Source organism: Chiloscyllium plagiosum, unplaced genomic scaffold (assembly GCF_037043375.1).
Source record: "Chiloscyllium plagiosum isolate Xiang-an unplaced genomic scaffold, Cpla_swu_hap1 HiC_scaffold_30, whole genome shotgun sequence".
Taxonomy (NCBI): domain Eukaryota; kingdom Metazoa; phylum Chordata; class Chondrichthyes; order Orectolobiformes; family Hemiscylliidae; genus Chiloscyllium; species Chiloscyllium plagiosum.
The window spans coordinates 8051031-8075125 of record NW_028270168.1 but is presented as its reverse complement, the minus strand read 5'-3'; the positions used below and the strand labels follow the sequence as shown (position 1 = coordinate 8075125).

At 43.0% G+C, this 24095-nt stretch overlaps 1 protein-coding gene across 1 annotated transcript; it reads right to left on the bottom strand.

Annotated features, from left to right (window-relative positions):
- Positions 1-210: 210 nt before the first annotated feature.
- On the bottom strand, positions 211-24095 carry LOC122563490 (ras-related protein Rab-39B-like). The gene is made up of 2 exons (XM_043717276.2): positions 23828-24095; positions 211-1244 (listed from the first exon to the last, which is right to left on the bottom strand). The coding sequence occupies exons 1-2, from the start codon at positions 24040-24042 to the stop codon at positions 824-826; spliced, it is 636 nt and encodes a 211-aa protein (XP_043573211.1). The 5' UTR covers positions 24043-24095; the 3' UTR covers positions 211-823.

Sequence of the window (24095 nt, the reverse complement as noted above, 5' to 3'; positions counted from 1 at the left end):
ACGTCCGAGGATTGGTGTGGACTTGTTGGGTTAAATGGCCCGTTTCCACACTGTAGGGATTCTAGGATTCATTCTGGGTTGTTTGACAATGGAGGGAAGTGCATTGAAACTGCATCTCTCTAGTCACCCAATGGCCACCCAGAGAAGCAATTCAACCAAACAGCAAAACCTAATCTTAATCCTTCCCTTAAACAGAAACACGATTTGGAGAGAGATTGTGGTATCTCTTTAATATGATTGAATATAATGGGTTTTATGTTTTTTAATAATGAATCAAGTGGACAGGTTACACAGATTGAATCAATTATTGCATTATTGTCCCTTCCATGGGCTAAAGTGGAACACTTACAATTACAAAAGCACAGATTAAAGGCTGTGCAAAACTCTTACCTCTTCACACCTGTACAACATACCAACGTGGAAATATATCAACATTAGGCCACATGCAAAGAGAGCAGATATCCTAAAAATTCAATGTTGAGCTTCCTGGGTATATCAGAGTAGAAAACCAAGCTGCTATCGTTAAAACCTGAAACAAGCAAGCCTACGACCACCAAAACCAGGTTTGCAGCTTCTTTCAAAACACTGTTGGATATCAAAAGGATGCACCAGCAAACTCCCTTCTCTACAGAATGATTCCTGCTTCTGGAATTTGCACCTCCACTCCACCCACCCTTTATTAACAAGTTGGTGATTAATGATTGCTGGCTTTCTAAAACTGCTTGCTCGGTTAATCCCACATCTTATAACTGGGTGGGGGAATTAATAAGTTGCAATTGCATCTTTTAACATAGTGACTCATTAATTACACCCAAAAGCCAAGTTAGCAATTACAATCACTCTGCTTCTCCTCTTTTGGTGACTCTAACATCCGTGGATTAAATCCTCGTTTAACTCCATCCCAACCATCCTCCAGTGCAATCTCCCCTACTTTCATTGAATCGTAAATACATTCTGTCAATTTTACAAAGGCTTGGTCAACGTTGGTGTTATTTTTGGCTGAAGTCTCAATGTAATTCAGATCCAGTGCCTCTGCCAGCTTCTCAGCCTCTTCACGGGAAACCTTACGGTCATCCGTTAAGTCACTTTTGTGCCCGACCAGAACGAAAACGGTCTTGTTGGGATACACGTGATTGTTGACCTCCCTCAGCCATTCCTGGATGCTCTCGAATGACTTCCGATTGGTCACGTCAAACATCAGCAGGCCCCCAACAGAATTCCTATAGTAGGAACGGGTAATGGATCTGAAACACAACAACACGGTTTTAAAAGTGTAACAGTTCAGAAACAAATGGCCGATTCATAACATAGTAAGCTAGACACTTTCACAATGTTCAGGGACAACCGAGGGCAGCTTTGATTGTTCCTCGCTATCGAGATCTCAAAAGCTCAAATTGGCCAATTCCAGTCTCAGTGGCGTGAATATTCTGTTCCTCTTTTGGTTCCCCTCATCTTCTCTGGTTGAGCAAAAAAAGAGGTTGGAGCGAATGTGATTGAAAAATGCACAAACACATCAGGCAACATCTATGGTGGGAAGCAGAGTAAATATTTCAGGTAGACCTGGCCTTTAGCAACATAACATCTGATATTTCTTCTCATTATCACTCAGTGAATTCCTAGAAAGTTTATTTCAGATCAATAAACAAGTGCTCAGCCAAACACTTGCGTCACTTACTAAATTTACCCAGGGCCCACAACTAGACATACATAAACAAGATTAACCCATTCTCCACTGCAGTACTGAGGGTGTGAACAAAACATTTTCCTAACCCCTGCTAGCCCCCTCAGGCAGATGAGAGGATCCCATGGTATTATTTTGAAGAGCAGGCAAGTTACCCCCAGGATTTCAGACATATTTGCCCCTCTATAAACATCATAGACAATGATCTGTTTACTGTCACATCACTGTTTGCAGGAGCTTGCTGTGTACAAATTGGCGGCCACATTTTCTACACTACAACAGCAACTACACTTTTAAAGAAAATGCATCATTGGTTGCAAAACTGAGACGTCCACTGATTATCACACTATTTAACTCAATTGATCGGACAGTCAATGCAGTGTTTTGCCAACAGCGTGGATTCAACGGCACCAGTGAGCACCTTCTCTAGTTCACCCCTTACCAGAGATGCGATGACCCTCAGGTTGAACTTACACCAGTTGTCACTCTGCAGTGAGAGAGCATCCCATCATGACTTTTATTATTTCACTATACAAGCTCAAGCTCTTTTATTGAATATTAGATTGAATATTTCATTAGGTAGTAGCATGGTGGTAATGTCACTGGACTGGTGACCCAGGACACTAGGCCAATGTTCCGAGGACATAGATTTGAATCCCACCATGGCTGGTGGTGGAATGTGCATTCATTAAAACAAACTGGAAGATGGAGCCGGTATAATGGTGACCATGCATTCATAAGCAATTGTCAGATCTAGTTCACTAATGTTCTTCACGGAAGGAAATCTGCATTCCTTACTTGGTCTGGCCTATATGTGACTCTAGATCAACAGCAAAGTAGCTGATTCTTAAACTGCCCTCTGGCCAATCAATGCTGGTTTAGAAAACGAAGCTCACATCGGATGAATGAAAAAAGGATGATGTTCATTGGCTGCCAACTTGAAAGTTGGATCAGTCTTCTTGCCAGTGGCATTAAGAAGCACATTATCAAACTTGGCCTTTGTTGAAGTCACTTCTTTATTAGTAAGAATTAGCCCAGTGCCAACTGGATTTCAGATATTTTCAGTCAGCCCCAATCAGTGACCAAGAACAATACCAAAATTTAATTTTGTTTCTCTCCTCTTCTCTTGGAAGATGCCAACTACTTGTCAACTATAATGCAATTAGCTCCTGCTATCACAGTCACACAGCAGCTTCATCTATAATCTCTAACATGGTAGGAGCTCACCAGAATGTCACCAACAGGCCTGATCCAGTCTTTGCCCACTGTTCACATTTGGATTTATAACAATGAAGACAGGCAGCCCCCACAACACCCGTCTCCTCACCCTCGGGATCCTGCAAACCATCACTTGCTTCCCGAAGGGGCATCAATTTAAAGTTCATACCAAACTCAAAACATTTGAGCATGGAGTCTAGTAGAATACAGAAATACAGGCTACTAGATGAGATGGGATTGAGGTTCACAAAGACGAGGTGTTAGCAATTCTGGAAAGTGTGAAAATAGATAAGTCCCCTGAGCTGGATGGGATTTTGGGATTTTCCTAGGATTCACTGGGAAGCCAGGGAGGAGATTGCAGAGCCTTCGGCTTTGATCTTTAGGTCATCATTGTTTACAGGAATAGTGCCAGAAGACTGGAGGATAGCAAATGTTGTTCCATTGTTTAAGAAGGAGAGTCGGGGACAACCCTGGTAATTATAGACCAGTGAGCCTTACTTCGGTTGTGGGTAAAGTGTTGGAAAAGTTTCTAAGAGATAGGATTTATAATCATCTAGAAAGGAATAAGTTGATTAGGGACAGTCAACACAGTTTTGTAAAGGGTAGGTTGAGCTTCACAAAGCTTAGAGCTCTTTAAGAAAGTGACCAAACAGGTGAATGAGGGTAAAGCAGTTGATGTGGTGTACAGAGGAATCTCGATTATCCGAATATCAATTATCCAAAGGGGATCTCAAGGTCCCAACAGAAACATTATGTTAAAGAGCTGTTTCAACCCTGATCGCATCTTTTGTTTACAGGTACAATGATTAAAAACGAATACGGCTCACTGAAATGCTGCCAAGAACAGTAATGGACATTCCAGGCAGAGTCTCTAAATGACTGACCTCCCGCCCTCTACACCCACACTTTCCTTGGGGGGGGGGGGGGGGGGGGGGGGGCACAGTGGTCAGACGGTGGGTGGGGGTGGACTACAGTGCGGGATTGGGGGCTCACATGCAGTGTGCTCCTGCCTAGTCTCCTGAATGAGGAGCATACTTACCAGAAAACTCCAAGCCCCACAGGAAATCAATTAACTGAATAATCAATTATCTGAACGAAAGAGTGCCCACCCACCTCATTCAGATAATTGAGGTTCCTTTGTACATGGATTTCAGCAAGGTATTTGCTAAGGTTCCCCGTGGTAGGCTATTGTACAAAATACAGAGGCAAGGAATTGAGGTTGATTTAGCAGTTTGGATCAAAACTTGGCTAGCTGAAAGACGACAGGAGGTGGTGGTTGATGAGAAATATTCATCCTGGAGTTCAGTTACTAAGGGTGTACCAAGTAGATCTGTTTTGGGGCCACTGCTGTTTGTCATTTTTATAAATGACCTAATTGAGGGTGTAGAAGGATGGGTTAGTAAATTTGCAGATGATACTAAGGTTGGTGAAGTTGTGGAACATGCTGAAGGATGTTGAAGGTTACAGAGAGACAGATGAGCTGCAGAGCTGAGCTGAAAGGTGCAAATGGAGTTGAATGTGGAGAAGTGTGAGGTGATTCACTTTGGAAGGAGTAACAGGAATAAAGAATACAAGGCTAATGGTAAGATTCTTGGCAGTGTAGATGAGCAGAGAGATTTGTATCCATGTACATGCGTGGGTTTAATGGCCAATCTGTGTGGAATTCAGCTGATATTTTGCCTGGGACACGGATGTCAGTACTCACTGGCTTCCCTGATGAGAGAAATGTGTTTGGAACAGGATTATGCTATTGGCTATTTGACACTTCAATATCTTTTACATATCCCATCCACATAACCCTGCACAGCATTGGTAATCAGAAATCTATCAATTTCCAACCCAAACAATGTTAAAGATTGAGCTTCTGCAGCCCTCAGTGGTCAATCCCAAAGGTTCGCAAACTTCTAAATGGGGAAACACACACGTGACATCACTTTTTAAAAAAATAAATGGTGCCCCTAACTCGGCAGTGACCTTTGGGACGGCACGGTGGCTCAGTGGTTAGCACTGCTGCCTCGGGACCCGGGTTCGATTCCAGTCTCAGGCGACTGTCTGTGCGGAGTTTGCACATTCTCCCAGTGTCTGCATGGATTTCCTCCGGGTGCTCCGGTTTCCTCCCACAATCCAAAGATGTGCAGGTTAGATAAATTGGCTGTGCTAAATTGCCCATTGTGTTCAGAGATTCATAGGTTACGTGCATTAGTCTGGGGTAAATGTACAGCAATAGGGTAGGGGTGGGTTACTCTTCAGAGGGTCGGTGTGGACTTGTTGGGCTGAAGGGCCTGTTTCCACACTGTAGGGATTCTATGAGCTCCCAAGCAGAAGAAAGGTCTTACCTGCAGCTACAGTGTCTCTCCCTTTAAGCATTTTGTAAGTTTCAATGAGAGCACCTCTCATTCTTTGAAACTTGATAATACAGAGCCCACTTTGTCCAATCTCTCTCTATAGGACTGGCGCATCACTCAGAATGAACTGCATGGAGTTAGATGTGAACTCTGAACGCACACTCAGGAACAAGTTCTGAAATCTATATTGTACTTTGTCTATGGCAATAATATCCATCCTGAGAAGAGGAGGAGTAGATCAATACTGCACACAATACTCTAACCAAGCTCCTATGTAACTGATGCAAGACTTCACTAATCCTGTACTCTCACCCTCTTGCAATAAAAAGGTTGCTGCAGCTGCATATTAGTCTTCAGGGACATCTCGATCCCTTTGGTGTGAAATTTCACAGAATTACTATGATAATGTTTCTCAACTGGGAAACTGACTGGATTTAGTTGTAATGCCTCAGGTAGTTCAATACTTTGTTGATCTGGACTTGAAAGATTATTAGCCAGGCAATGAGATAATTTCTCTTCCCCCCTTGCCTTCATGGGAGTTTTTTTCACCATAGCATGCATGCGATATTCATGACTCAGCACTCACGCTGGCGACTACCCTGTGTTTTTGCCTCATTGTGGTTGCTATCATCTTTTCACCAACTTCCCTAATGATCTACGCACCAATAGCAACAGACCAGTTCCATACAACACAAAATGCAATGAAAACAACGTTAGGCATGCACCATACATCCAAACTTTCACAACAAAATCGCTTCCAACAGGGCTTTGCTAGCACTCATCTTTCATAAACAAATATCTCCAACAGCTCCCTGTGAATACACGCATGCCAATTGCAAAACCCTGTACTCTGTCCTAAAAGTAGAACCTGCAGTTTATAACTCATCCAAACAAGTCTGCACATAGCTGGGGCCAAAATGCTCTTACTATATTTAAAGCTGCACTGACATTGGGTTTCAAAATTTAAGAACAACAACTGCCTCCTTTTAAAATCTTTATGGATCAAGTTTCACCAGAAGCTTCTTATTTGGATCTTAGTCAAAAAGGTGTGCTCCATGTGGAATTTTATAGACATTACTCATCCTCCAATATCCTTCCAAAATACACGCGTCTACACAGCAGTGTGGGAAAAGGGTTCCAATAACAGCTGGTATGTCTCAAGCTCAGCCTTGCCCTTTGTCAGTGTTTATAGCTGTACACCATACACACAGTCAATTCAGCTTCTTATTTATCATCTCCAGCCGCCTACATGTCAACCCTGTGGTTTGATGAATGAATTTGATGCTTTAAAGTTGAAGTCAGGGTCTGGTAAAGTAAAAGGGTCACAGTAACTGCTAAGTTTTCTTGGAGGTTGAAGATTTTTGGGACAGGTACTTGTGCGAACTGAAACAGGTTAAGGAGTTCGGCAGCTTAATGACTAGCTTCAAAGGTTGGGTCGCCACCAACTGTCTCCACCAAAGCAAGGACATTAACCTGCTGAAACTTGTCAGAAACAGTTTTGCTATTTTAGCAAAGGAGACAATACAATCCCCTTTTGGGGCACAATCCAACATCAAACCATCTGTAACGGACACCTGATCAAATACAAGGAGTACATTTGCAAGTGAGAGCAAAGAATAAAACATACTTCACTTGGAGCTGGGGGAGCAGCTTTGGAAAAACCTCCTATCCCAAATTCTGACCACCAGACCCCCCCCCTACAAACCACATTCCCCACCCCCACTACAGAGCCTTCTTCTATAGAACACAAGGATCTGTGCCTGATGCAGTTCAATAATCCCAATTCCCAAGGCACTAGCATCCTGATCCAGGAGGGCTTGCCCCAAGTACCTCTACTTAGAGATTGTTATTCAGCTCCATGCACTGACTGACTGCCTCTGCCTGTAACAGTTACTAAACGCAGTAATAGAAGATCTGTGTTACAAGGACAGCAGACAGAAGTCTGTATGCGAGAGGGAGAGTGTATTTGTGTGGATAAACTGTGTGCAAGAGTGTATGTGCGCACATTTTTCGGTGGGTGGGGGGGGGGGGAAAGAGAGAAGAGGGAAGAGAGAAGAGAAAGAGAGAGAATGGGGACAGGGGATTTTAATTGTGTACAAGTGGATGAGTGTTGAATGAGTCAAAATTTGGCCCATTATGTCACCCTTTAAATATAAGTGATCATTCATTTAGGACATAGAGGAAGATGGAATTTATTTCCTCTCAGAGGGTCAGGAGCCGTTGGAACTTTTGCTAATAAGATGACAAGCAGAATCTTTGATCAACAGGTCTTGATTAGTAAGGTTGAGAGAGTTAATCTGTGGAATATGGGAACGTGGCATAATCTGATCAACCGTGACCTTATTGAACAGCAGAGCAGGTACAAGGGGCTGAACGGCCTACTACTAATCCGAATTCAAATATCGGAGTGTTACAAGTATATTCAAAATTCCAAAAAAAAAAATTAGAGATACTTACTAGACAAACTCCCCAGTCTGTACTGTTCAAAGCTATTATCAGGGGCACACAATGGTGTGAGTTTTGTTTCAAATCACTGCATTTTACAGAATGTCCATTCACTCCATACCACCAGAAGTGCACTACTCCTGACACTAGTCCCACTTTCCCTCACAAAGCCAATAGCCTTGAATGTTATGACACTTCAAGCGCTCATCTAAGTAATTTTTAAAGGCTTGGAGATCTTCCACCTCAACTATCCGTGCCCCCTCTACCTCATCCCCCAGTGCATTCCAGACTCCCCACTCAACCCTCTGGGAGAATACATTTTTCCTGAAATCCTCTCTGAACCTCCTTCCTTTGACATTAAAATTATGTTCCCTTGTTACTGACCCTTCAACTCAGGGCAATAGCCGCTTTCTAATCACACTGTTGTGGTGCAGAGGTTGCATCACTACCCCGGACCGGGAGGCCCAAGTTTAAGACCCACCTGCTCCAGAGGTGTGTAAGAACATCTCTGAACATGTCAATTAGAAAAATAGATTAAATGATATTTTTCCTCTCCCTCCCACCCCACACACACTCACCATGCTCATCAATCTTATACACCTCAATAAGGAACACTCCCTCCCAAAAAAAATTCAACCTGAGCTTATCCAGCCTCTCTATTGCTAAATGCTCCATCCCAGGCAGCACCCTGATGAATCTCATTCACACACCATCTAATGTAATCGCATGCCCCATACAAACTACTAAAAAAACGACAAAAATAATGCACTCAGATTTGTCTGTCAGTCAATCCTGTGGCAATTTTCCTAAAACTGAGAGGAAATACAAATTGGCCTCAGATTTCAGAACAGAGTGAACCCATTTAACATTAACACAATCGAAAATGCAGCCTTCACCCCTCTCGATCAATCTCAGATCAGGGTAGTGAAGCCAATTCTTCTTTACAGAAACCCATTACATTGAAGATGCTCTACAAATGTAATGAGACAGCTCAAGGTTTCATAGGATAATTTTCAAACAAAATTTGACTGATCCATAGAAGCTGATCTTAGAACAGACAATCAAAACACAGAAACATAGGAGACAGGAGCAGGAGGTGGTCATTCAGTCCCTCGAACCTATGCCACCTTTCAATATGATCATGACTCATCATCTTGCTCAATCCTCTATAAAAACAAAGGTTTGAGGAAGGATCACCAGACCAAACATGTTAACTTTGATTTTTCTTCACAGATGCTCCCAGACATATTGAACTTTTCCAGCAACTTCTGCTTTTGTGAGCTCAATACCCTAATTCATCCATATCCCTTAATCCCTTTAGCCAAAGGACATTTTATCAGCCTCCATTTTAGAAACATATAATATTTTGGCCTCAATCACTTTGTGTTAGTAAATTCCACATGCTCACCTCACCCTGTGGATAAAGAAATTTTCCTCATTTCAGTACCAAAAGGTTTACCTCTTATCCTTAAGCATTGACGCCTGGTTCTGAACTCCCCCACCAATCTCGTTCTGTTGGAATTTGGGAGGTTTTTATGAGATTCCATCCTCGTCATTCATCTAAGCTCCAGTAAACATGATCCTAACCGTAGAATCATACAGATGTAGAGCACGAAAGCAGACCGTTCGGTCCAACTCACCCATGCCATCCAGATATTCTAAATCCATCCAGACGCAGAGAGACGCAGAGGTGTAGCCCTCTCTCTGTAGGAGATTACCACTCCAATACGTTGCACTCTTCCAGTAGTACACTGTGTGCAGTTTTGATAGTTGGGTTTGAAATTTTACGCGATGTTGATAAAAAATGTATTCAAATCATTGTCTACTATCTTTCTACAAAATAGGTGGCAAAAGAATTGCATTCAAAAGTATTATGGTATAAGTTAAGTTCCAATCTCTCAATTGTTTCTTTTTAAAATCCAGTCTCAAATAGAGACACTCCCTCACCACCCAACACCTGGAGGAAGAAAACCTCATCTTCCACCTCAGGACCCTTCAACGTCATGGCATCAATGTGGACTTCACCAGCTTCCTTATTTCACCTCCCCCCCCACTTATCCCTCTTCCTCGTGACCTGGCCCACCTGTCAATCTTCCTTCCCACCTATCTGCTTCACCCTCTTCTCTGACCGATCACCATTACCCCCACCTCTATCCACCTATTGCACTCAGCTATCATCTCCTCAGCCCCACACCCTCCAATTTATCTCTCTACCCCGGAGGCTCCCAGCCTTATTCCCGATGAAGGGCTTTTGCCCAAAATGTCGATTTTCCTGCTCCTCGGATGCTGCCTGACCTGCTGTGCTTTGCCGGCATCACTCTACTCTTAACTCAAATAGAGACAAGTCTAGTCTTTTAATAGTAAAAGCCATTTTCCCTCCAAAACAAAATAAAACATTAATAATTTTGAGCAAAATAGAGATATCAGGCCCAGAGAAAATACAGAAACTCTGACTTTTGAATTTGCTATTTATGGAGGGATCAATCAACAAGAGTAAACCAGAAAGAACATATTAAAGTCAGACAGACAGACTGCATTTAATTACTTGGTGCAATGATTAATTCAAGGATCAAATATTCCTGAATGGTGGCCTGGTTTTGAAGAAATAGGAAGATTTCAAAATATAAAATTTAAACATAAAAGTACGAAGGTAACGATGTTGCCATCAGTTACAGTTCGAGCACAATGGAATCAGTGTAATGTGTTCAGTCAATTAGTACATACTCTGAACAGTAACATCAGTAAACACACAGACCTAGACTCTGTACACGTCTGAGATATTATACCATGAAAACATTCAGTGGTGTGAATAAATTTCAAGGTTGCCAGAACCAGCAGGACGTCAGAGGAAGTAGTAGTGGTAAAACAACCAGGAAAAAAAAAACCTGACTGTTTAGCAGAATAAGGCAACTTCATAACTTGCATTATGCTACAGTTGTCATGTGGAACATGCTGTGAAGAGACAAGTTGCTGTGGCCACACACCTTGTGATCTGGAGCTATGGATAGTGATGGCAGAGGGTCTATCATCCTTTTTATCACTCAGCTGACCAGGAATCTCTCCTACTCTGACTGTCTGCCACTGGTGTGTGTTGGAAGGATTTGCAGAGTGATTCTCAACCTACTTGGTCACTTAATGAGTGCACCTTCCATGACCGCCAAATCCTGAGGTGAGACTTCAACCCAAAGCAGAGACAGAACAGCATAAAGAAGCATACCACTTAGCGAAAGTAGGTGTTTACAAAACTAAATGTATTTGCTCCATTCATCGCTCATCTTAACCATGCAAAGCTGTGAATTATGGAGATCATGAATAGTTCTGATTCATCTTGCATCTCCGGTCACGTTCCTAACCTCAGTTTGCTCCTTTATAATCAAAGCAGCGTTGGGCATCATTGTAGGTGACAACCCTATAGTTTCTACCCTCAACCAATCAGCTTGAACATAATTGCATCCAGATGATTGGTGGCTTTGTTCTTGTTCAGGTGAAAATGGAAAAGCAAACAGGATTATCTGTATTTCCTTTTTTCATTTTCAATAAACCTAGTTTGTCTAGAACCCATGCAGTTTCTTAAACTGTAAGACCATTGCAATTTGCCCACGTGCACCAATAGAAACAACCAATTGTCGAATGGGGATTGAAAAACACCTTCCGATGAGTTCATTGGCTACAGAGTTGTGCTGGTCCCATGAAATGTTTTCACTGATTGAACCTTCCATTATAAATATTCTAGATGAGAAGACAATTGCCTTAGTTAGTAATGCAATCCTAGCTTGCAAAGGGGAATGAAAGTGACCAATTAAGCTCTCCACGTGCATCAGGAAATGAAATGAAATGAAATATTTGATGGAATATGTAACTTCCTGCTGCACACAATGACAGTATACTCAAGTTTGAACTCTGAATCATTATACAAAATAACAATGGCAATCGTGCCCCATATCCAGATTGGAGGGTGGAGGATTCAAATCCTTCTCTAGAGACCAGAGTACAGAGTCTGGGCTGCCACCTCCTTGCAGTACCAAAGGAGCAGTGCAATTGTGGATGCGTCATTTTTCAGAAACGTTGTCAATCCAAAGCCCCGTTTGTGGGCTTAAAATATCCTACTGGAAGAAGTACAAGGAAGTTTTCTGATGCCATTACCAATCTTTATCCCTCAACAAAAATTACAAATAGAAAGAAAAACAAATTAGTTTATATGGCCATTTTCACTTTTCAGTGGCACCTCACCGTGTGCAGCCAGACTTCACACATTCCTTAACAAGGGTCAATAGAAAATATCAGAGGAGGTTCATTTTTTGTTTCTATCTAGCTCACCATAGCAACTGTGCTCGGCTCACCGTGACGGATTCCACATGGTCCAGCTTTATCTTTTGATCCCTTCCAAGCAAATGAGACAGCTTTACAATAAAATACACTGAACCTGGAAAACCAGCTCTCCACTGGTTTGATTACATAAAGTTGAAACATGAGCAACACCAATCAACAAATTATTTTATGAAAAAGCATGTGTCATATTCCCATCCTACCAACCTCTGGGCAAAGGCACCATTTCAGCAACTGATCAGAGAGGTTCCAATTTAAATTTGATCTGTGCTAAGTTAACAGAACTCACCAGGGCATTGCTGGCATCCTGACAATTAGTTCAATGCTAAATCATACAGACCAGGGATTAATGAGTCTTGCCAACATGACAGACCACTATCATTCCTCCCTCCTGACTCTAAATCTCCTTAAAAACTGCAGTGGGACAGTTCTGGGAAACTTTGGTCAGTAGTTCTTCCCTCAGTCATGTTACAATCAGTGTTCTCACCATGAACATTTCGGCACAGGATGAATAAAAAAGTAATCAGGTTTGGCAATCTCTCTGGACGGTGTCACACAGAAAGACAAGGGAGAGTCAGAGTGAACAAAAGCAGAAATTGCTGGATAAGCCTAGCAGATCCTGCAGCATCTGTGGAAGAAATCAGGGTTAACGTTTCAGGTCTTTAGTTCTGAGGAAGGGTCACTTGATGCTGCCAGATCTGCTCGGCCTTTCTAGCTATTTGTGTTTTTGATTCTGATTTACATCATCCGTGGGGTTTTTTTTTGGTTTTCTTTAGAGGCAAAGAGAACTTCCTTCACAATACACCCCACAGTGAACCAATATCTTCAGAAAGAGAGGGACAAGAACTGAGGAGAATAAAAAACATGAAGGACAGGCCATAAGGCAATTTTGATTGATTTATGCACAAAAGTGATTTATTGACAGAATAAAATGTGCACATTTACTGCTCAATCCAAATTACTTGAAGGTGGGGCTCACGTCTGGTAGCTCACAGTTAGTCTGAACAGTTTGATTAAAGCTGTGGTCTCTCTACAAATGAGCTGGACTCAATCTCAGAGGTTGAATTCCCACTCAGGTCTCAGGAGGGCCTCAGGCGGCACAGCTGTTAAGATCAGAAGGTTTGTGGACAAAAAGAGGTCAACTCTTCATTGCAGTACTGAGAGACAGAGTGTTGAAGCTGCCAAGCTTTGGGTGAGCCATTGAAAACCATCTGGCTCTTCAGATGGATGTAAACGATCCCGTGGCATTATTTTGAAGGAGAGGAGACAAACATTGCTTGGCATAGAGGCCAATATTTAACCCTTAAACTGAGATCACCACAACAATGATCTTGCCATCATCTTCCAATGACCATAATTCTGTTTGTGGAAGCTTGCTGTGGGTAAATTAGTTGTCCATGGTTCTTTACACCAATTCAGGAGGATGCTCATGTTTGTAAAGTGCATTGTGATGCCCTGTGGTTATGAAAGGTATAGCCTTTTTATCTTTCACCTCAGTATGAGTGAACCTCCAACCAGGATTCACATTCATCGAGTGACTTTAATGTGACAAAATAAAATCATGATCAAGATTGGGTCATCATTATTTTTGTTCCCTCTCAGCACCATATGCTAGAAACCAGCTCTGATGAGATCAGCAGGATGGTATGACTCAGTGTCATGTTACACGAAGTGTTTACTCTGCTCCTGCCAGACTCCTCCACTGACCTAAGTGTTCATTTTATCTCTGAACATTCAATAATTGAAATGTGGATACAAGGTCAAGGTCTGCCAAAAATAAAAAAGGAACAATACAAATCCTGCAACTGTTTGAATAGTACTATCTCCAGGTGGCAGCATATTGTTTGGAGCGAGGAAACATTCTCCTCCCTTTCTCAGACTGTTGCAAAATTACCACTTGTCAAAGTTTAAGTTTCTGCAGAGAGTTTTAAAACAGTTCAATCATTCAAGCAGTGAGCTTTAGATGATGTGGAACTTAAAGATCCTAGAATCTTAACAATGTGGCTGACTCTTAACTGCTCTCTGGGCAATTAGGGATGGGCAATAAATACCAACCTGGCCAGAGATTTCTACATCCTTTAAGTGACAAGAAAAAAAAAGTCCCTGATCTGTCCCAAAGTGAACTAATCACAGCCAAGATAGCATTAAAGTCAGAGACATACAGCATGGAAACAGACCCTTTAGGTCCAACTCAACCCATGCTGACCAGATATCCTAAATTATCCCATATCCTCTAAACGCTTCCCATTCATGTACCCATCCAGATGCTTTTTAAATGTTGTAATTGTACCAGGCTCCTCCACTTCCTCTGGCAGCTCATTCCATACACGCACCACCCTATATGTCTAAACATTGCCCCTGAGGTCCCTTTTATACCTTTCTCCTCTCATCTTAAACCTATGCCCTCTATTTCTAGACTCCTCCACATGAATTCTACAATTTGCCTAATCTCTACTTTAGGCTGAAATACTCCAGCATCCATGTTTCCAATAAATGTCCTTCATCCCTTCATGAGTGCACATCATATGGCACTGGCTGCATTGAAATAGGTCTTGCAATTGAACTGCTACCTATATTCACTTGCAACGTCATCACAGAGTGATAGGCATTTGACTGAGGAATCAGAGGATACGCAAGATAACAGGAAAGGATCAATAGCTTCAGGGAAGACCAAATGTAATATATGAAAGAAAAATAAATATAACAGCAAGTCCCCACATCACAGCCGAAGTGCATAGAGAGCAGAATTACACGGATCCAGATGTATCTCGAGCTAATCTTACAAAGCTGCAAATACCTACCTGGAACAAACATTGAGACATGGATTGCTACCAACCTGCCCTCTGTACCTCTCCCCTTCATGTTCCTCATCTTCTGGAAGAGCTGCCTGATCCCATTTCCCTAGGTACCACACTCTCAGGACCCCGGTCCCTTGACCCTTGCATTTCTCCAACCACCCTCTCTCTGTTGAAACCTATGCCGATCATTTATCCCTTCTCCTCACTTCCCATCACCCAATATTTACTTTTTTTGCTCAATGCCATTTTGTGCCTTCCTGTAAACCACTATGATTTCTTCTATGCTGAAGATATTACATTCATATACTGTTGGTGCTCCAGTATGTTTGAATTGGACACAGACCTCATTTGACTATCCCCAACTGATAGAGACAGTCACAGAATGCACTGTTACCCAAAAACCCCAGACTTGACCTGGAAGTCTGGTGGACGGTCAGAAAATTGAAAACCTGGTCATTTTTGTTGGTATTGACTTGTCTGTGAATCGGAGGCCAGTTGTACCAAACTTCATAGAATTATCATGGTCGACAGTACAGAGAAAGGCCCTTTGACCGGTGTGGCCACAATGGGTCAAAAAAAACCTTACTATTCCATTGCAGTGTAAACCTTGGCATTGCAAATGTACATCTAAATATTTCTTAAATGTTTTGAGGGTTTCTGACTCTACTACCCTTACAGGCAGTGAGTCCCTCTGGGTGAAAAGGTTTTTCTTCACACTCGCCCTCTAAGCCTCTTGCCCCTTATCTTCAATCTAGGCCCCTGGGTCAATGACCCCTCCAACAGGGGTAAAGTTCTGCCTATCTTATTCAATGCCCCTCAATTTCATACATCTTAATCACGTACCCTCTCAATGTCCTCTACTCCTCTTCTCTCTTCATGCAAACTCGCTATTCACAAATAAATCCGTAAGTCTGACAAACCTCCCATAACACACATGCCACCAATAGCAGAACTTGTTCAGAAGCTGACAAGTTTGCACATAGCTGGCATCCCCTCATAAAAAGACTGCCATTCTCGAAATAACAATCAGAGACTGTAAACTTTATTCAACCCCATTATTTGTATTCTAGGCGGCTAAGATTATATTGTTGATAACCAGTAAAAAGCTTTTAGTTAATCCACGTATAATTGGAGATTTCGCGTCTGCAAGCTTCCGTTAATAGACGTCCTGACTAAAGGCATTTTTGTTTCACAATATTTGGAAAGGTGCAGAGATTTACTACAAAATAAGATTTGCTAAAATAATTTAACATCCTCCTTAGTAGAAGTAGGAAAAACTTGGTAGTTACGTGGCACGTACATTGTTTTGTGCTTCAGAAGTGTTGAAGACATTCAAAACTCTACTGTCTGGGTCCTCATCAAGCAATGTATGGTTTAAAGACTGTCACTCTTGCTTTCAAATCATTAGAGCATAAGAACTAGGAGCAGGAGTAGACCATTCAGCCCCTCAAGCCTGCTCCACCAATCAGTACTATCATGGTTGATCTCATCTCTGCCTCAAAACCACTTTCCTGCCCACTCTCCATAAGCCTTTCAATCTGCCTCAGACTATTTGAGTTGTGAATGGGTTCTGTTTCATTCACAAATCAGTTGGTACATTACAACAATATAAAGTAGCCGTCTATAATGTTCATACATCAGATCTTTAAAATTACAAATGTGATCCCATTCAAGGTGTAAGTATGAGCATTTGTAAGACGCTCAAATTGGAGACCACCTGTACTAATTATAAATCTGTCTATCTCCACGTTAAATTTACTCAATGGGGTTGGGAATTACACAGAAAATGGCAGAATACTCAACAGCATCAACATAGAGAGGGATCTAGGTATAGAGTTCCATACCTCTCTGGAAGTGGCAATACAAAAAAACAAAGTTAACATTTCAACACCATAAGGGTCATAGGACTTGAAATGGTAACTGTGTTTCTCTCTCCACAGATGCTGCCAGCCTTGCTGAGTTTCTCCACCAATTTGTCTGTGTTTGCTTCAAGCCCTGGCTGTGGAATGCTTTGGGATGGTCAGAGATTGCAAACGGTGCTTTTAAGTTAAATTGCTTGTTGACATCCAAATTTTTACAGGCTTCAGAAATTTCAGAAAACCTTCAGCACCTTCTCATTCCAGTGTTTTTGTTCTGGACTGTGATATAATTAAAATCAGTTATTATTTAGTTTGCAACTTATGTTGAACTGACGGGTGACTTTAGACATTTGTAAAATCATAAGGGGCATAGGTTTAAGGTGAGAGGGGAAATATATTAAAGGGACCTAAGGGGCACATTCTCCACACAGAGGATGGTGCGTGTATGGAATTAGCTTCCAGAGGAAGTGGAGGAGGCTGGTACAATTACAACATACCCATCCAGGTGCATTTTAAATAAGAATAGGAAGGGTTTAGTGGGATATGGGCCAGGTGCTGGTAAATGGAACTAGATTAGGTTAGGATATCTGGTTGGCATGGACGAGTTGGACTGAAGGGTCTGTTTCCGTGCTATACATTTCTGTGACTCTAAGTGGACAGCAAACAGACCAATTTGACCATCCCCTATGTTAGTATTTGGCTCATGTCCCTTTAAACCCTTTCTATTTATAGATCCCATCCAGATGCCTTTTAAATGCTGTAATTGTACCAGCCTCTACCACTTCCTCTGGTAGCTCATTCCAAACAGCCACCATTGTGAAAATAATTGCCCCTTACGTCTATTAAATCCCTCTCACCTTAAACCTATACCCTCTCGTCTTGGATTCCATCCCCACCCAGGGAAAAATCATCTATTCACCCTATACATGCTCATGATTTTATAAACTTCTATCAGGTCACCCCTCAGCCTCCAATGCTCCAGGGAAAATAGCCCCAGCCTATTCAGCCTCTCCCTATAGCTCAAACCCTCCAACATCCTAATGAATCCTTTCAAGTTTCATAACATCCTTGCTATAGGAGGGAGACCAGAATTGCAAGCAATATTCCATTACTGGCCAAACCAATGTCCCGTACAACCGCAACATGACCTCCCAACTCCTGTATTCAACACACTGACCAATAAAGGCAAACATACCTTAAGATGATATTTTACCTCCATGAATCAACAGTTTGACAAGTGCATATCCTTTAGCATTGAAAATTGTTACAACCAAGACACAGGAAATGGAGATTGGAACAGTTCATGAAGACAGAATGAACAAAATAGTCATGATCAAAACAGACATAGCATCGTTACTTATAAAGAGAATTCATTAGTAAATTAACTCTCAATTCATATTGTCTGGCCCTGATATTCAAATAAGTATAAACCACACTAGTTTGAATTTCCAGTCTGAACCTGCACCTAGTGGGTGGCACGGTGGCACAGTGGTTAGCACTGCTGCCTCACAGCGCCTGAGTCCCGGGTTCAATTCCCGCCTCAGGCGACTGACTGTGTGGAGTTTGCACGTTCTCCCCATGTCTGCGTGGGTTTCCTCCGGGTACTCCGGTTTCCTCCCACAGTCCAAAGATGTGCAGGTCAGGTGAATTGGCCATGCTAAAATTGCCCATAGTGTTAGGTAAGGGGTAAGTGTAGGGGTATGGGTGGGTTGCGCTTCGGCGGGTCGGTGTGGACTTGTTGGGCCGAAGGGCCTGTTTCTACACTGTAATGTAATCTAAAGAACAAAGAACAATACAGAGCTGAAAAACGTGTTGCTAGAGAAGCGCAGGTCAGGCAGCATCCAAGGAGCAAGAGAATCAACGTTTCGGGCATAAGCCCTTCTTCAGGAATGAGGAAGGTGTGCCAAGCGGGCTAAGATAAAAGATAGGGAGGAGGGACTTGGGGGAGGGGCGCTGGAAATGCGATAGGTGGAAGGAGGTTAAGATGAGGGTGATAGGCCGGAGAAGGGGTGGGGGCGGAGAGGTGATAGGCCTCCTTCCACCTATCGGATTCCCAACACCCCTCCCCCAAGTCCCTCCTCCCTACCTTTTATCTCAGCCCGCTTGGCACACCTTCCTCATTCCTGAAGAAGGGCTTATGCCCGAAGCGTCGATTCTCCTGCTCCTTGGATGCTGCCTGACCTGCTGCGCTTCTCCAGCAACATCTTTCAGCTCTGATCTCCAGCATCTACAGTCCTCACTTTCTCCTAAAGAACAATACAGTACAGGGACAAACCCTTTGACCCATCAAGACTGTGCTGACACAAGATGCCTTTCTCAACCGAAAACCTTCTACTTCTGTATGGCTCTACTCCTGCCTATTCATGTATCTGTCAAAGTGCCTCTTGAATGTTGCTACTGCATCTGCGGCCACCACCTCCTCTGGCAGTACATTCCAGGCACTTACCACCCTCTGTATCGCCCCTCGTGTCTCCTTCAAACTTACTAGAGGATGCAGGTTTAGGGTAAGTGATATTTCTACCACTGGAAAACAGACGGACTATCCATGCCTATCATAATTTTATCAATTTCTATCAGGTCAGCCCTCATCCTTTGACATTCAAATGAAAACAAACCAGTTTATTAAATCTCTCCTCATCGCTGAAGCCCTCCAAACCAGGCAACATTTGGGACGGGACACACAGACACACTCTGTACCTTATTCAAAGCCACCACATTCAGCCAGTTGTATGGCAACCAGAACTCTACATAATATGCTGAAAATGTGTTGCTGGAAAAGCGCAGGTCAGGCAGCATCCAGGGAACAGGAGAATCGACGTTTCGGGCATAAGCCCTTCTTCAGATTCCTGAAGAAGGGCTTATGCCCGAAACGTCGATTCTCCTGTTCCCTGGATGCTGCCTGACCTGTTGTGCTTTTCCAGCAACACATTTTCAGCTCTGATCTCCAGCATCTGCAGACCTCACTTTCTCCTATACATAAAATGCCAAATATGGCCTAAAGTTCCATACAGCTGCAACATGACTTACCAATTTCTGTACTCCATGACCTGACCGAGTAAGGCCAGCATGCCATATGCCTTCTTGACCACCATATCCACTTTTATTGCCTCTTTCAGGAACTGTGGCACTGTACACCCAGATCCCTCTGTATGATGCTGCTGTTAAGGGCTCTGTGATTTGCATCAGATCTCCCAAAATGCATCACCTTGTAATTATCGATATAAACTTCATTTGCCATTTCTCTGCCCAAGCCTCCAGCCTCTCTCTATCCTGCTGTATCCTCCAGCAAACCACACCACTATCCACAGCTCCCCCAATCTTTGGGTCATCTGCAAACTTACTGATCAAGTCACCTGCATTCTCCTCCAAATTATTTACATATTTTACAAAACAATAGGGGCCCCAGCACTGAACGCCTCAGAACACCACTGGTTACAGACCTCCAGTTTGAAAAACACCTTGCTACCATTACCCTGCCTTCTATGATTAAGCCAGTTCTGCATCCATCTTACTGGCTCACTGAGGACCCCATCTTGACTTCACCCTCTGTACCAGCCTGTCACAAGGGACCTTATCAAAGGCCTTGCTAAAGTCTATGTACAATATCCATGCCCTACTCTCATCTTTGTCACTTAGAGTCACAAATGTACAGCACAGACACAGACCCTTCAGACCAACTCGCCCATGCCAACGAGATATCCTAACCTAATCTAGTCCCATTTACCAGCACTTGACCCATATCCCTCTAAACACTTCCTATTCATGTACCCATCCAGATGCATTTTAAAATGTTGTAACCAGCCTCCACTACTTCCTCTGGCAGCTCATTCTATACATGCACCACCTTTTGCATGAAAATGTTGCCCCTTATGTCCCTTTTAAATCATAAGAGTTGGAAGGTCATGTTGCAGCTGTTAGGCCACGTTTGGAATATTGTTGCAAATCTAGTCTCCCCGCTGTAAGAAGGATGTCGTGAAACTTGGAAGGATTCAGAAAAGATTTACAAGGATGTTGCCAGGGTTGGAGGGCTTGCCAGGCTGGGGCTGTTTTCTTTGGAGTGTCAGAGGCTGAGGGGTGACCTTCTAGGGGTTTATAGTATCATGAGGGGCATGGGTAGGATAAATAGGCAAGGTTTTCCCCCTGGGGTGGGGGAGTCCACAACTAGAGGGCATAGGTTTAGGGTCTCAGAAAACACAACCAAGTTTGAGAGACATGACCATCCCCCAACAAAGCCATGTTGCCTATAGCTAGTAAGCCTATATTTATCCAAATTCTATGCCTAAGAATCTTCTCCAATATATTCACTACTATTACTAATGCAAGTTTCACCAGTTTGTAAATTGCTGGATTATTCTTGTTGCCTTTAAACTAAGGAACAACGTTGGCTATTCTCCAATCCTCTCGTCACTAAGGAAAATACAAGGATTTTAGTGCAAGGCCCCAGCTATTTCCTCACCTGCCTTCCTCAGCATTCTGGGATAAACTGCATCTACATTAACATGCCCTAGAATATCATAATACCCCTCTCAAGACACACTATCCACTGTCTTTCTCCTTTGTGCAAATTATTCACCAAAAACCTCACCCACTTTCTCCAGTTTCACAGATAAACTGCTTTGTCCTTGAGTGGACCACACCCCCCCCTCTTGCTCCTTATATGTATAAAGCAGATTGGGATTTTCCTTAATTGTTTGTCAGAGATTTCGTGGCCTCTTTTAGCCCTCCCAATCCTTGTTTGAGTTTTTCTTGTGATCTTTGTATTCTTTGAGTGCTCGGTCTGTCTTCAGTTTCCTAAACCTATACTTTAATGTATGCCTTCTTTCCTTTATGTCTACACTATTTCTCATCATCAAGGAGATTCCCACATGCCAGATGTGAATTTACTGTCAATCAGCCATCCCCAATATACATTCCCCATTCCTGCCTCCAATCTAATATGTTCACCCGAGAACTACTCTTGTCCTTACCCATAAGTAAATTAAAACTTCCAGAATTATGGTCACTTTATTAAGCAGTAAACATTCCCATTCAGGAAAGTTTGAAACACAAGAGTACAGATCTAAAGTATTCAATAAAGGCAGCAAAAGGATGATCGGGGGAAATAGAATCTGAATGGCATCAATGCTGAACTTTTTCCTCATTTTTCTACTTTGTACCTAGGTACCCAAGATGGCACCAAGAAAGGTGACTGTATACACTTTTCACTGTACTCCTGTATCCCTGTGCTTAAGTACACATGACAATAAGATCTCATTCTAATTCAAATTATACAGAGTCTTACAACACAAAAACAGACCGTTTGTTTCAATCAGCCCACACTACCACGTTGAGAAAGTGAGGACTGCAGATGCTGGAGATCAGTGCTGATAATGCGTTGCTGGAAAAGCGCAGCAGGTCAGGCAGCATCCAAGGAGCAGGAGATTCGACGTTTCGGGCATAAGCCCTTCTTCAGGATTCAGCATTATCAGCACACTACCACATTCCCAAACTGAACTAGTCCCACTTGCCTGCATTTGGCCCATATCCATCAAAACTTTTTCAAAAGTTCATGAATAAGAAATGTCTTTTAAACATTATAACCAGACCTACGTTTACCACTTTCTCTGGTAGTTCATTCCACGCACATGAACCACTAAAAATATTGCCCCTCAAGTCCTTCTTAAATCATTCTTCTCTGATCTCAAAAAAAAAAGCCTGCCCCTTGGTTTTAAACTCCCCACCCTAGGGAAATGACCCTTACGATTCACCTAACTATGCCCCTCATGATTTTATAAACCTCTATAAGGTCACCCCCAACCTCCTACACTCCACTAGGATAATGCCCCAGCTTATCATTATAGCTTAAACCTTTCATTCCTGGCAACATCCTGATAAATCTTTGCTGAATACTTTTCAGTTTAATAACATCCTTCCTATAGCACGGAGAGAAGAACTGCACACAATATTCTAGAGGAGGGGCTTCGCCAACTCTTGTACTCGAAAGGTGTGGACAATGAAGGCAAGTGTGCTAAACACCTTCCAAACCACCCTGCCTCCCTGTGGCACAAGTGTCAAAGGACTATGTATCTGAACCCCTAGGTTTCTCTGTTTCCACCCACAGTCCAAAGATGTGCAGGTCAGGTGAATTGGCCATGCTACATTGCCCATAGTGCTCGGTGCATTAGTCAGAGGGAAATGGGTCTGGGTGGGTTACTCTTCAGAGTGAGGTATGAACTTGTTGGGCCGAAGGGCCTGTTTCCACACACTAGGGGAATCTAATCAAAACTATCCAGGGCTGCATCATTAATTGTACAAGTCCCGTCCTTGTTTGGTTCTACCAAATACCAATTAAACTCCACCTACCCCTCCTCAGCACATTAGTCTCTAACAACTACCTTCTGCTAAAATGGCCCACCTTGTATAAACTGAAAATGTGTTGCTGGAAAAGCGCAGGTCAGGCAGCATCCAAGGAACAGGAGAATCGTCGTTTCGGGCGTATGAAGAAGGGCATATGCCCGAAACGTCGATTCTCCTGCTCTTTGGATGCTGCCTGACCTGCTGCGCTTTTCCAGCAACACATTTTTAGGTCTGATCTCCAGCATCTGCAGACCTCACTTTCACCTTGTATGAATCAAAAGGGTTCTACAATATCCCGAGGTAGAGACTGCGTGCACCATAAACATTGCACGAACACCCAGCCTGCTCACATTGTTACTTTGAAGATATTTTCGTAATCCCTGAATGAAAACAAAAGCACTAATGGTCCATGTATTCAATGCTGAAGAGGGATGAAAGTTTAAAAACGTAAACGTTTTCGTTGAATGCATTTTTCAGAAATATTTCAGGGAAGACGTGTGTGCTAGAGGTTTACGAAACAGCACGGACAGGTCTATCGAATAATGTCTGTCTGCAAACTTGTCCTTCCCATTCCCAGTTTAAACTCGCTACCCACTTCTTGCAGACAGACAATGTCTGATACCTCTCCACTCAGCCTCTCCCTGTGGTGTCGAGCCCCATATTCCCACCACTCTCTGTAGAAAGAGAATCTGTCCTCCCCCCCACCGCCCCAAAACCAAACTCCTTCTTGAGATTACTCCGCTACAGGCTGCAACATGCCCGGAGTGTGGTCACTCTCAGCCCCCGGGGGTGGGGTGGGGGGACAGTGCTGAGACTGACCTGAAGCGTTCCTGGCCGGCGGTGTCCCACAGCTGCAGTTTGATCCTACAACCCGGCTCTACCTCCAAAACCCGGGCGTAAAAGTCCACCCCCACCGTGGGGTCCTGCAGCTCACTGAAAGTGCCGTCAGTGAAACGCTTGAGAAGGGAGGATTTGCCCACAGTGGAATCTCCCAGCAAGATAATCCGAAACTGGTACTGCCAGATTGTATCCATAGCATTGTCCAGCTGAGACTCCTCCAAACTGCACCCACTCAGATCCTCTCCCC

Bases quoted from the DNA above. Each gene is read 5' to 3' on its own strand.
- LOC122563490 (XM_043717276.2), bottom strand. From the start codon at position 24,042: ATGGATACAATCTGGCAGTACCAGTTTCGGATTATCTTGCTGGGAGAT. The intron at 1,245-23,827 runs GTCAGTCTCAGC...GTTGTGTTTCAG, and splicing joins GCCGGCCAGGAACGCTTCAG to ATCCATTACCCGTTCCTACT.